This window comes from Haliaeetus leucocephalus, unplaced genomic scaffold (genome assembly GCF_000737465.1).
Source record: "Haliaeetus leucocephalus isolate CR32 unplaced genomic scaffold, Haliaeetus_leucocephalus-4.0 Scaffold932, whole genome shotgun sequence".
Classification (NCBI taxonomy): Eukaryota; Metazoa; Chordata; class Aves; order Accipitriformes; family Accipitridae; genus Haliaeetus; species Haliaeetus leucocephalus.
The window spans coordinates 9,797,718-9,811,455 of record NW_010973368.1 but is presented as its reverse complement, the minus strand read 5'-3'; the positions used below and the strand labels follow the sequence as shown (position 1 = coordinate 9,811,455).

Sequence of the window (13,738 nt, the reverse complement as noted above, 5' to 3'; positions counted from 1 at the left end):
GTATTTACAGAACGTTTTTATTTTGCGTGTCCCACTGAAAACCAGCGCTAGGAAGAGTGACAACTTTCTTAGGCTAGGGTGCATGCCGTACGAAACACGCGAGGGGAAGGGCGAAGCTTGCACGCTACGGAGTTGACAGGAGAGGAGGCGCGGAGGTGTTTGCAAAAGGTGGGGAAGCGGGTGCCTACCTTTAGGCTGGGAATAAGTATGTTTTTCAAGGAAAAACTAGGCCATAAATGGTTCTCAGAATCCGCATACTCTCTTGGCGAGGCACAGCGTAACCCGAAACATCCTACAGCAGCTTAGGTATTAAGAAATAATGGTACAGCTAGCTGTAATTCAGGGAGAATTAGAGGAATTGGATTTTAATTGTCTGGTAGGAAATGGCTAAGGTGTGAGCTTTAATGCCTCTCTTCCTGCCTTTCTTTTTTTTCCCTTAATCGTTTATGGGGCTTGGTTTTGTGTTTAATCCAACAGATAGCAGCTGAGGCTGCACACTGCTCTGAAAAACAAGCCAGATTGCTGGATTTGCGCTTACAGAAAATGGCTTTGTTCAGTATTAGAAATACCTTAGGCAACTCGGACTTCGTAGAGGTATTTCATTTAAATACTGATTGAGTTTAGAAATACTTATTGCAGCTGCATTTGATTAAGACTCATTATTCACTTGTGAGTTTAAAAAAAAATACCAACTTGCCAAAGACTGGTGTCGTCTGTGGAAAAACCAGAAACTCTGGTGCTTATTTCATTCTTTGAATGCAAAACAGCTCTGCATTTTGGAAAAGGAGACTGATTATTTAGATTTAGAAAAAATAGACATGTTATTTCCCATGTTACCATTCCCCTTTTAGTAAAAATATTTCTGATTCTTGTATTTATTCTTTCTCTTTTGCTCCTTACTAGGATTCCAGTGGATGCCCCTTCTACTTGTCTCCTGGTAGAAGACTTGATTGTCTTTAATGGATACTGCTGCTGCTGGTTGATCTCTGGAGACTTTACAGCTCCTTACCTTTTGAGAGGAGATAGCTACTTGTCCCCTCTCAAGGTCCTGGTGGTAGTAGCTTTTTATCAGTAACCACCTCGGGCGGGAGGGGAAAGAAGATGCCTCTGCCTTTTGGGTTAAAATTGAAACGAACTCGGCGTTATACAGTATCTAGCAAGAGTTGCTTGGTGGCTCGTATCCAGCTGCTCAACAATGAATTTGTGGAGTTCACGCTGTCGGTGGAAAGTACAGGCCAGGAAAGTCTGGAAGCAGTGGCTCAGAGACTTGAATTGCGGGAGGTAAGCAAACTGTTGATTGAAGGCGTGATTTTTGTCTCTGGTGCTAGATGACCTATGTGGTGAATCCTTACCATTTGGGGCAATCAGTTTATTTACTGGAGCAGCTGTCCTGTGTTCTCCTTGTTTCTTCACCTTCTGGTCTTGAAGGGACTTCGATTGCTCCAAGACAGTTGAAAAACTTAGGTTACAGAGCTAGGGAATGCCCAAGGGGAGGACATGTTAGAAGTGGCAGTGAATAGAAGCTTAGAGCGATAAACAATGCGACTGTTTTTTAAAGCTTACAACGCTGAAAATGCTGTTTAAGAAAAACCCACAAAGGAACAAAAAAAAAAATTTCTGCCTAAGCAACATGGTTAAGAATTACTGCAAGACTTGAAACAACTTTTAGCTAAGGATATGAAAGAGAGTGTTATTTGTGTGCATGTATTTTTTTTTTTCTGATGGATTAGTTCTGTGAAAAGAACCTAAAGCGCAAAATGTGATAAGTGTACCAGTGACCAACTATTTATATTGCTTGTTCAGATACCACAAACATGTTTACAGACATTGTCTTGGAGCAAGAATATAGTCATTTAGATCAGGTGCTGGCCTCATGAGGAAACATGGTTTGTACTAGTTCAGTCTGTATATATTTGTGTAACCTGCCTTTTTTCCCAAAAAATTCCTTACTTGGTATTTCAAAGGATCCTTTTGCCACTGAAACTTACCCTTCTCCCACATGTTTAGTGATTATTCATATATCTCCTGTATTGAGTGAATTACTTCTGAAATGCTGAGCTGTGAAACCTTGTTTATAGAAATCTACATAGATTACCAACGTATGAACCAATGTCATTGTTTTATAAATTTGTTGAACACAGGTGGATTTGATTGCAGTAGTTGAATGCTCTTGACCCTGTGTAAATTGACATTTCCCACTAGAGTCTCAAAAGGTTGATTTCATTTTGTAGCCATTAAACTGTGACGGCATGTGTACTTTCCGGGGGCAGGAGAGAGAAAACTTGTAATAAAAGTTCAGTGCTGCTAACATTGTTCTGAAAAAGATGCTTTTGCTCTGTTATGTAGTCTGCCATATAATGGTGTTTTGAATATGGGATTCAAATACAGGACGAAAACCCTAGACTTAGGTAACCAAAATAAGAGTAATCATGAAAATAATTGTTGCCTAATAACTATGATTTTTTTGAAACGTTATATTTTCATTGTCAAGCAATGGTAACTGCTTATAACTTTGCTCAAATATTGAGCAAATAAATTTAGGACTCAATCCTGCAAACATTTATTACTGTACACAGCATGCATTACTGTAGGATTTTTAGTAGGAAATGCTATATAGTCAGTTGTTTTCAGATTTTTTTTTTCTTTTGAGAATAATAAATAAATGAAATAGATGTGAATCCATTAATCTCTAAGTGTTTGTTTACTGCAGTTGTTTTCAATCCCAATATGCATTCTTGTATATTCACCAAATATTTTTTTTACTGTACAGTTATTTTGGAAAAATGCAATTCTGTGCAACGGTATGACTTTTTTTATCTTGCTCCTTCTAGCAAAGGGAGAATCTAATGACTCTCGTAGCCTTAGTGTTTACTTAGAATACATCAGATACCATATACTTAGAATTCAGTTATTGTTGTGTGAATGGAGTTTGTCAATTTTATCTATCCGCTTTCAGTTGTTACTGCTAAGTCAACAGAAGGTAAAGAATTTTAATTATATTTGGTTTGCAAAACACAAAGGCTTTGTCTTCCTGAATGATGACTGCTAGCTTTTATTGAACGAGGCACAGTGTTGGAGATAGCAGGTTTTTTTCAGCTATTCTTCATTATCTCTTTCTTTTGAGCTACTCCTAAAAATCTGTTTAAAAAAAAAAAAAAAAAAAAAAAAGGGGGCAATTCCCTCAATTAAGAGTCATATATTTGACTAAGGGAGTTGACAGTACACTGTTGAACTCTGAGCAGATTCCTTCAGTCATGCATTCTTGCATGGATTATTTTGGCAGGAAAATGTGTTGCAATAAAAGGGAATGGAAAATAAGGATATAAATTACTTTCCAGAGCTTGCCTTCAAAAAATGTTGTTCTGCCTTTAAATAGATTTGTCAAGCAGATACTGGCTCATTCCTGACTGCTTGCATAGTAGAAAGTTTTCAGAAAGAAAAATTTGCTCAACTTTTTGCTTAAATCTGCAAAACCAACATTAGTCCTCAATACTGTAAAATACGAAGTACTTTCTGTAAATGTTGCATATTGTTAATGCACTAAGCACCCTTAAAGCATGAGTGTGAATTCACAGTGTTAAACATGAAAGTATGACTGTTTATTTGAATACTGAGACTTCAAGCAGTTATGAAAACCAAGGCATCAGTTTCCGATTACTGTGTATGGGCTACACAGTTAGGACATGCAGTTCCCATGCACCTTCAAAATAGCTTATTGCAGGCGGCATGAGGGGAATCTCTACCTTTTTACACATTCAATGGTAAAATTTAGAAATATCTCTTTCTCTCTGGTGTAGTCTGCAGTTACGGAATTTGGACAGTGAATTGAATGGCTTATTTTTAATGCAGTGCCATCTTTTAAGATATTTAACAGATTGTTATGTAAATGAGTAGTCTTCAAATTATGCTTTGTGTGGCTAAAGACTGGTTTTCTTCTGATTTTCCAATTAGTACTTCTCAATTTCCAAGTTGTATGCTAGCATGGACACATAGTTAGGGTTTAGGAAGTCTTAAGTATGTTGACAATTTTATATTTTTTTACTGAATAGTAGAAAAGTGAAATGAATGTGTTCAACTAAGAAGAACATGTGGTATTCCCAGAATGTGACTCAATCAGCAATGAGTATGTAATCCAGCTCTCTTAAACTGAGGAACTGGGGAAAGAAGCCAAAGGGAACAGGGAACTTAAGTTACTTACCCTTCGTAGCGCAGCCTGTGTTTTATCCTGTGAGAGAACTGTAACCAAACTTGATTTATGCAAAAAGCTGTATTTGTTGCAGAAAACCATTCTGGAATTACAAGTTTTGAAAAATTGCTGAGAGGTCTGATTGTTAACTACCTTTAAAAGTATGTGCAACACTGCTCATCTTGCATCTAGGGTGTGAGTATACAAATTAAATACTTGAAAATATAGGAATGGTGGTTTTTTTAATGTTAATACAGCTAGGTATCTATAGGATGTTTGGTAGGAGGCATTACAACTGATTTACCTCTGTTGCTGTATCTTATTTTATTTCTGTTTTCTAATAACACTTCTAAACTAGAATGAAGGGGCAAATTCTGCTCCTGTGTACAAGCAGAGTCTGACTTAACTGCAGATATGTGGTGAAGATGGAGAGTATGTGTTGTGCATGTGCAAGTTCCTGTGTTTGTTTTGGACATGAATAGGAAAGAAGGGATCAAGGCTATCCAGATCCTGAATAACTTCGAAGTTCTGAAACAGTGCTTCGGAAATGCTTGAACTATGCTGGGAAACTTTGCTCTGAATTCTTAAATATCAGCTCTTGTTTGGAGAAACCACAAAAAAAACCCTTTAATTCAGTGTGGTGGTTTCTTAAATGTGTTTTGCATATGTAAAGAGTGTTTTTAAAATAAGATCAAGTGAAACCATAAATATTCTTACATGTATACGTATCAGTAAACATACTGACTGGCAAATAAAAGATGGGCCAAGTCATGACAGAGGGATCACTAACATACTTATGTTTATGACTTGTATCAAAGTCTGACAAAATTTTAGCTAATGCTTCGAGAAATAAGAGGAGGATCAGTGCCCACGGTTGAATTGCTATGATTGCCTCTCTGAACCAAATTTTCCTTAAAATTAAGACAGGAGAAATTGTCATGGAGGAATGTATATAAAAATGCAGACCTTCCATGTGTAATCTAATTAATTTAAAAGATGCTACAAACTTGACTTAATCTAAAACATATATTAATTGTAAGTGTGCTGTAATTGTGATTTGGAAACCAAGATAAATTGAGAGCAGTCGGCCAAAAATCAGTAATTGCCTCTGCAATTATTGTAGTTCTTCCTTTTTCTGAAGGAAAAAAGCTATACACTGAGGTATAGGATTTGCATTCAGTCTTGCTGTGCTGAGCAGCACAAAATTAAGTTTTTTTCCATGAAAGCAATAGTGGCAATTGGGAATCTTTGCCCCCTGATTTGTTAAGCTTTTTTATAAAGTTAGGCCAGAATTTGAATACACCACTTAATTGTATTTTTTCACTATCACAATGTCTGTGAATTGCTGTAAAGTTTTATACTAATTTTGACAGAAGAGGTTTTCTTTACTTCTGAAGCAAAGACATGAGCTTATTGTTTAGTGTTTTTAGACTACTTTGGAATTTTGCTTTTCCCTGTTGTAAAGCAATCAGAATTTAAGCCTCTGATGAATAGGAATGTGATACTCCTTTTAATGTCAGTGCTGTGTAAAGTGTGAGTCAAAAGCAGATATGTGTGAGTCCATCCTTCTTGGAGCCTTGGACAGTGGTGGGAAAAAGTAACATAATTAAAACCAAAAAAGTATGTTTCTACACATCTTTGTCATGTTGGTAGCTGACCTGTTTCTACAAGAGGTTAAAACGTCTTGGACAGAATGTGTTCTATGCACTATGAAGGTATTGCTCTTTCGCTTGCAAATTAGCCAGTTTACCTTTATTTAATGTACCGATGAGTAGAATCTGCTTTGCCTGTCAGAAGACCGTTTATTCAAGATATTTGAATGGTGTAAACCACACTGTGTTGTTATTTGTGCAGTGTTTTAATTTGAATAAATTAGAATATCAGATTACCTTGCAAGGTATTGATTTTGTTTATTTCTTATCCCTGCTGTTTTGCTTTAAGGTGTAGTTGACAATTGCTTTGTTTAAATAGCATTTGTGAAACCCATATTGGATTAGTTAGGAGAAAATAATTGGGGGGGGGGGTGGAAAAATCATTTCATTATGAAAAAACTAAGACTCACTTCTCTCTGTATTTGTATACCTACCCTGCTAAATACTCCCTCCTGCAGTTGATGATCTTGTCAGTACTAGAACAACAAAAATGGTATAAGCAAAAGGACCCTAAAGTGAGTAGCTTCAAGATGGGGAAACGGGAGAGATTTTTATGAGGCTAGCCAGCGGTCCTCCTTTTTCTGCAAGAAGAATTGGTCATGGTAGTAGGTAGAGGAGTGCAACTTCCCAGTCGGTGGCTGGTACGTGGCAAGACTCACAGGTTTTTTCTCCACCACTTCCAGGAAGTCTTGGGTCTTGTAGACTGGCCAGTCCAGGCTGCTCCAAATCCTTTCTGCCCTAGAGATTGGGAAGATTTGTGGAGGAGGTTGTCTGCTGTGATAAGAGTGGAGTTTCTGGGGAATTTTCAGGGCCTCTTGTCTCCTTACGTAGTTCTGAACATTGGGCGTAGGGTAAAGCTTTCATGTGGTATCTGGCAGTCGTGCGTAGTACGAGATTATTGACCCAGTTCTCCTGCATGCAGTTTATTTAAACTGTGATATCCTGATGGCAGGAGCTGTTTTGTATCCAAGCATATAATAAAGCTAGACGCGGTGGAGCCCTTGGGCTAACTGGGATTTTGTAAGTCCAGCTGCAGTGCTTATCCTTCAATAATGAGAAGGTGTTTTCAGCACCCTGTTCAGGGAAGTCTTATGGCTTGTTTTATTTCTGTGTACCAATGTAAAAGAGGAAAAGCCTGAAAATATATTTTGATTGCATTCTTCTGTAAACCCTGTTATTGTTTTCTTTTTTTTTAATTTCTTGCCTCACATCTTAGGATGGTGATTCCTCAGGTCACTCTACCCTTGAGGCAGGTAGCAGATTGCATTAATTAGAAGGCACTGTATTAACAATTAGAAAACAATTCTCACTTCCAGTCTATTCGTAACCTGTGAGATATTCTGTAAGATTTATAATACAGGATATGGAAATTAGCTGGGAAATAAATAATTAAATACGTAAGTTCGAAGTAAACTTTGAACACTGCTATGCCTCAGGGGAATGTGTGGTAAAGTCTATTTGTCCTCCCTGCTTCCATCCACAAAAAGTAGGGTTTTTTTCCTTTAGTCTGAGGTTTTATAGAGAATGTGTTGGGTTGTTTTTTCTTTTTTTTTTTTTTTTTTTTTTTAAAGATGGCAGTAATAGTGTTGTCTCAAAATCCTGGGGAACATGACTTTTTCTTCATATTATATGGCCAAAGAATGGAAGGCACAGTCAAGTTTGGGGATTATAATGGATGCTTTTAAGCTCCAGTGAGAAGATTACACACATTTGATATCTGGTATATATATATTTGTCATTTCTATTTCTTTTCTAGGTAGTGTAAACTGTGACCAAAATAGACCCTGAGATTCTATATTAAAACATTTTTTTTTTATACTGCTAATCAGAATAACTGATATATACTAATGATGTTTAGATTAGAGCCAAAGTGGAATTATATTAGGGATGAGCCTGATCTATGTTAAGGAAAATAAAATGAAATACAGCAGTTAGTTGTAGCTAACAAATATCAGGCAGGGATATTGGTACAGGGAAGAAGGACTATCTCACTGATTCCATTTCAAATTATAAAACAGATGAGAAACAGCAAAGTATGCTTAATAGATGTGGAAACTGATGAGAATTGTAAGATTTAAAGCTCAGTTTATAATAGGTTTGTAAAATATAGATTTTTTTTTTTATTTTTTTTTTTTTTAAAAAGGTGTTATTTAATTTACATCCAAGAATTTCTCAGTAAGCTGCTTCTCTTTGTCAGCACCAATTCTATGATGGCATAGAATCACGTAATAGTTTGAGTTGGAAGGGACCTCTGAGGGTTGCATGGTCCCACCCTCTGCCCAGGAAAGCCAGCTTGGATCAAGTGGCTCAGAGATTGGGTGAGTTTGGGTGCCTCCAAGGGTAGAGATTTGACACCTTTTTGGGCTACCTGTTCCAGTGTTTGGCTAGTCGTCTTGTGAATTTTTTTGCCTGATCTAATTGGAATTTCCCACATTGCAGCTTGTGCCCAGTGTTTCTCATACTTGCAGTGAGCACTTTCAAGAAGAGGCTGGCTCTGGCTTCTCTATAGCCTGCTCTTAGGCAATTGAAGTCCACAGTAAGATTTTACTTTAGTCTCTTAAAACTGGCCAGCTGCACTTCTCTGACTCTCATCATACATGATGCCAAAAGGTATAATATAGTCACCTGCAGTAATGTAGTTTTGTGGCACTCATGCCTGATGAAGCGCCTCTGCTTAGCTTAGGAAGTCTGGTTGACTTCATAGATGAGGTCACTCCACTCCCACCAACTTGTGAGCTGCAATACTGTGTTGGGCTTGTGGTGCTTTGGCGTTCTTGATAACTCTTGAACTTTTATGCAAAAATGCTTCCTATTCCTGTCCATAGTGACAGAAAGCAGCTACGTAGAAAGTAACTGTGCAGAAATTATATGTTCGTTTTATTTCTATTTGATTTTCTTCAAAGGGGTTGGGTCATGAATAAATCACTAAAATAAATGAACATCAAATTAGTGTTAATCTTAACAGCTTAACATATTTTAAGAATTATGTCATGACATTCTTTTTAGCATTGGATGTTGTCCTGAGCTGCTAATAATAAAATGTTTTAGCAATGAACAAAAATGGATTCTATTTTAATCAGTGCGAATATTCCAGGGTGCATAAGCTCCTCTGAAAACTCACAGGATCAAATTTTGCCCTTGAAGTCAAGTGAAAGGCTTGCATGCAAGTCAGAAGACAGGCTTTGGTCCATAGTGTTTTGCTTGGCTTTCATTTTATTTTTGATAGGGCAGATTGGAGGAGTTTGTAAGGGAAAATACCGTAGCGGGAAAATACCTTAGCAGAGAAATCTTGTTTAAAGATATGCTGGATTCCAGAGAATATTTTAAAACATGGGAACATTTTTCTTAGTCTGTTGTGCCAGTAACTAATAGGTTCTGTGTGTAGGCAAGAAAAAGTGGTCAGTGCTGTAAAGAAACAGACCAGTGCAAGTGATCATCGTGCCTTAAAAACAGGCTACACATTCAGTTTAGACTTCAGGGTGTAGAACCAGGAGTATCTTACATCAGAGAGTTTGAGACAGTGGTGGTGGTAACAGAAGTTTGTGCTCTTTCTCTCCTTACCTTTCTGTAAATACACCAAGGCTGCAGGTGGAAGTTGTTCAAACAGTTGCTTAGAAGTTTTTGTATGCATTTGTGGTTGTGTTTGTGTGGTATCTTTTACAGAAGTCTTCCAACTTCGTTGGTGTGCTTCTGTGGCTCTGTAGCTGTTACCCTTAGGTTTCAGTCTCCACCTTGGCCTCTGCTGTCCCCCAGAAGCGGTGGTTTGACGTTTCAGACCTCGCTCAGCCCAGGGCTGATGCGGTTGACCTGTTGGGCAGGCGGGCTGGGCCAGCACAGCAGGCTTGCTTTTTTGAGCCCTTTCTACCAAGTGAGATCAAGTAGCTCATGGCTTATAGTTCAACTTTGACTGGTGGGTTTGTGGGTGGGTTTTTGGTCCTCTAGTTTACTCGCTGTCTTGCATTTTATATACATTAACGTTTATAACACTCGGAAGTTACAGGATGTCAGCATCACAGTCTGACTGTGGCTCCTGTGACTGTGCCCATGATGTTAACAGTCTTGTAATGAAAGACAAATACAACTTTTTACATGCATTCCTTTCCTCATTCAGTCTGCAGGAAGGATTGAAGAGTAGTCATTTGGTACATTTTATCCTTTTCAGTGTGTGATGTTGCCGTGAAGATAATATTTCTTTCTTAATGGAGTTTGTGTGGTACTACTGTTGTAATTCCTAATATCTTATGGGATCTTAAGATACTGTCTTCTCAATATCCTTGTGGGTGGCAGAGGTTACCACACACTGTACCCAATGGTTGGGGGATTGAAGCACAGAAATAAAAGCAAATGTTGGCTAAGGTATCAGCAAATATTGTGCGCCTGGACCGAGAAATTTAGAAAACAGTGTCGTTTATTGTATTTGTATTCAGGGCCACATTCCTTTTGTCCCCTTGAACCTGGAAGTATTTATGACTTATTAAATTTGACTCTTGGCTTTTGGAATTCAGAAGTGAGGAGCCCACAGTGTCCACCTGTGAAAAACTTGGTTTGTAAGATTTGCTTTACAAGAGAATTCTGTTTCTGATGTGGGAATACAGTCTGTTTCTCTATGCTGATTTTTAAACTTTCCCAACCATGAAACTATTTTGTTTGTATCAGCATTCTGCCTTTTCTGCAGATAACTTCCACTATACTGAAACACTGCTTTTTTCTTCTATGAACAGTTCTAATTCAATTTAATTTTAGTATTACAGCCTGCCTTTCTATCAAATAGGACTAGAGTTGTCTTAGAGTTTGCAGAAGGGATTTTAATTAAGGTTAAGTAGGCAGACTTCATCCTAACATTTTTCTTATGTTCTGAATACTGATTTTGAATTTACATGGTAACAGTAATTTTAACTTAGAGGATTTATTTTTTTTTTTAAACATTGGGGAAACCCCCCCCCACCAACAATCACTTAAAACTGTTGATGCCAATTTAGAGAGTGGTAAAAGAAGTACGTTTTGCCAGTATGCAACATTAATGGAACATTATGCTTTAGAATTGGCTCTAGTTTCCCAGAGAAAATGCTTTTATGGAATAGTTGGTTTTATTAATTTAATGCTACACCTTGACTTTTGTGCCCCAAATTACTTACTGATCTGTGCCGATACGGAGCATTGACTTCACTGCTGCCCTTGGAAGTTTGGGATGTAGCAAACCTGCCCATGCCATGGTTGTTACATGCATAGTCAGCCTGTCAGAGCTGTAAGGGATAGCCAGAATCCCATAAGTGTAGACTCTTCGTCCTCTTTAGGCTATAAACTTAAGAAGATGTATGTATATGAATTTTCAGACATGTATATAGGTGAGTTTTCACAGGAAGGTACTAAAGTGGCCTTTCTCTACTACCAGCTGTCGCTCCCCAATGAACTTCCGATCTGTGCTCCAAAGCATCAAAATGCTAGAGCTTCTGAGAAAACAACACTAAATACTTTGTTTTCTAGGTAGACAATCTTTCCAAGTTGACTTAATTCACAGAAATTATTGATGTAAAAAAATCACTATGATGAATAGTCCTTTGTTTTAGAAAACTTCATCCTTAATAGCATTATTTTTTATAAGTTAAAAACATCTGAAAATACATAAAAGTGTTGGATTAAAGGTGTTGGTATTTCTACTGTTTCGACATACAATAATGTGTATGTAGCAAGGACTTGGAGAATTTCCATGTAAATGCCTACAGACATAATTGGTAATTAGTAGCATTCCCTTATCTTCCTCCCTCAATTAAAAAACTCGTAATTGTGATTTCTAGTTTTGCTGTGATAATGACATGAATATTTTCTAGTCCACGTCTGTTCGCTGGTCCAGAACTGAATGAAGTAAGTACTGCAGGAGCAGATTTTAATCAGTTTAAACATAGTGGAGAAATTTAAATTTGAATGAGTGGCTCTGCAGTGTGGATTTAGAACTATACTGTGGAGTGATAGAAAAATATTCTCATCCAGACTCCTTCTCAGAGGAGATCTGATCAAAGTTAGATTGTGTTGCTCAAGATGTTGTCCAGTGGGATTTTGACATTGGAGGGATGGACATCCCTCAGCCTCTCGGTGCAGTCTGTTCCAGTGCATGCTGTATTTTGTGTTTTGGCTTGGTCAAGAGTTGCCTGCTCAGGCAAAGTGGCTTGCTGCTGTGTCTGATCATTTTCTTGCTCATGGGATGAGCCATACATGTGCTTTAATGAGCTTGTCTTGGACTGAGCAGCTGTCCTGTGCTCTTTTGTCCTTCAGCATCCCATGTGAGCCTGCCTGCCAGTTCCCCTGAGAAGCCATACACTGTTCTGCTCTCCAGTGTCATTTTTTTATTTGCCTTCCTTGCTTCCCTTAGTCTTCCTGTCACACATAAGTGCTTATGACTAACATCTGTGAGTTGCCACAACAGGCTCAGGGACTGTTTGCAAATAAAGAGTAGGTTTGATGATGTTTTAGTTGAGGGCCCTTATGTATGTGAATTGGTTATCTGGAAGTAATGTCTCCTTTTGATATTAAATGTCTCTCCAGTTCTCTAAGTTTTCAATAACCCATAGCCTTAGTCAGTGTTTTAAAACCTTGTTGTGGTTTAACCCCAGCCAGCAGCTCAGCCCCACGCAGCCACTCGCTCAGTCCCCCCTGGTGGGATGGGGGAGAGAATTGGAAGAGTAAAAGTGAGAAAACTTGTGGGTTGAGGTAAAGACAGTTTAATAGGTAAAGCAGAAGCCGCACACACAAGCAAAGCAAAACAAGGAATTCATTCACCACTTCCCATCAGCAGGCAGGTGTTCAGCCATCTCCAGGAAAGCAGGGCTCCAGCACGCGTAACGCTTACTTGGGCAGACAAATGCTGTCACTCCGAACATCCCTGCCTTCCTTCTCCCCCCAGCTTTATATGCGGAGCATGACGTCCTGTGGTCTGGAATATCCCTGGGGTCAGTTGGGGTCAGCTGTCCCGGCTGTGTCCCCTCCCAACTTCTTGTGCACCCCCAGCCTGCTCGCTGGTGGGGTGGTACAAGAAGCAGAAAATGCCTTGACTCTGTGTAAGTACTGCTCAGCAATAACTAAAATATCCCTGTATTATCAACACTGTTTTCAGCACAAATCCAAAACATAGTCCCATACTAGCTACTATGAAGAAAATGAACTCTATCCCAGCCAAAGCCAGCACAAACATTTATTTCTAAGTAGCAAGGCTTTCATACAATGTATTTTATCTAATATTGCAATATTAACTTTTTTCATCATTGAAATGCCTCTTTTTCAGATTACATATTTCAGTCTGTGGTATTATAATAAACAGAATCAGCGCAGATGGGTAGATTTGGACAAGCCTCTGAAAAAGCAGCTGGACAAATACGCCTTGGAGCCAACTGTGTATTTTGGAGTAGTGTTCTACGTGCCTACTGTTTCTCAGCTTCAGCAGGAGATTACCAGGTAAACTTCATACATGTGTCTGTAATTTTGCTTTCAGCATTCTGAAATGTATGGTTTATTTAAAAATTGTCTGCATCCCTGCCCCCCCCCCCCAGAGAAATGGAAATTATTACTTTAGGCAGAATTTATGTTCAAACCATGTATTTATTTCCCTTTTGAATATTTAAAATATGTGATAAACTAAGCAACTAACTTTTTGGTGATCTTAGGAATCTGTTCAAACCTGTGTTCAGTAATGGGCATACTTGCATGGTCAGACTTTTAATTGTTTTAGTCTCTTCATGTTTAGCTCTTTGTTTGGTTGTTTTTTTGTTTTGAAGGGCCACATGTTGCTTTCAGGGACGTCTGTCCTGCACAAAGCACATGCAGAGTTTTTTGAGCTGCACTTTCCTTTATTTTGCTTTCAGTACCTTCTGTACTTTCACTACAGTGCATTGGCAAACTACAGGCTAAG

General features: G+C 38.3%; 1 protein-coding gene across 1 annotated transcript in view; it reads left to right on the top strand.

Moving 5' to 3' along the window:
- Window positions 1-1,094: 1,094 nt before the first annotated feature.
- PTPN21 (protein tyrosine phosphatase, non-receptor type 21) overlaps window positions 1,095-13,738 on the top strand; it is a 38,926-nt gene continuing 26,282 nt past the window's right edge. Inside the window, exons 1-2 of the mRNA XM_010583800.1 lie at window positions 1,095-1,281; window positions 13,115-13,284. Coding sequence (XP_010582102.1) covers window positions 1,102-1,281; window positions 13,115-13,284 — 350 coding nt within the window. The 5' untranslated portion in view covers window positions 1,095-1,101. The remainder of the gene's footprint in view (window positions 1,282-13,114; window positions 13,285-13,738) is intronic.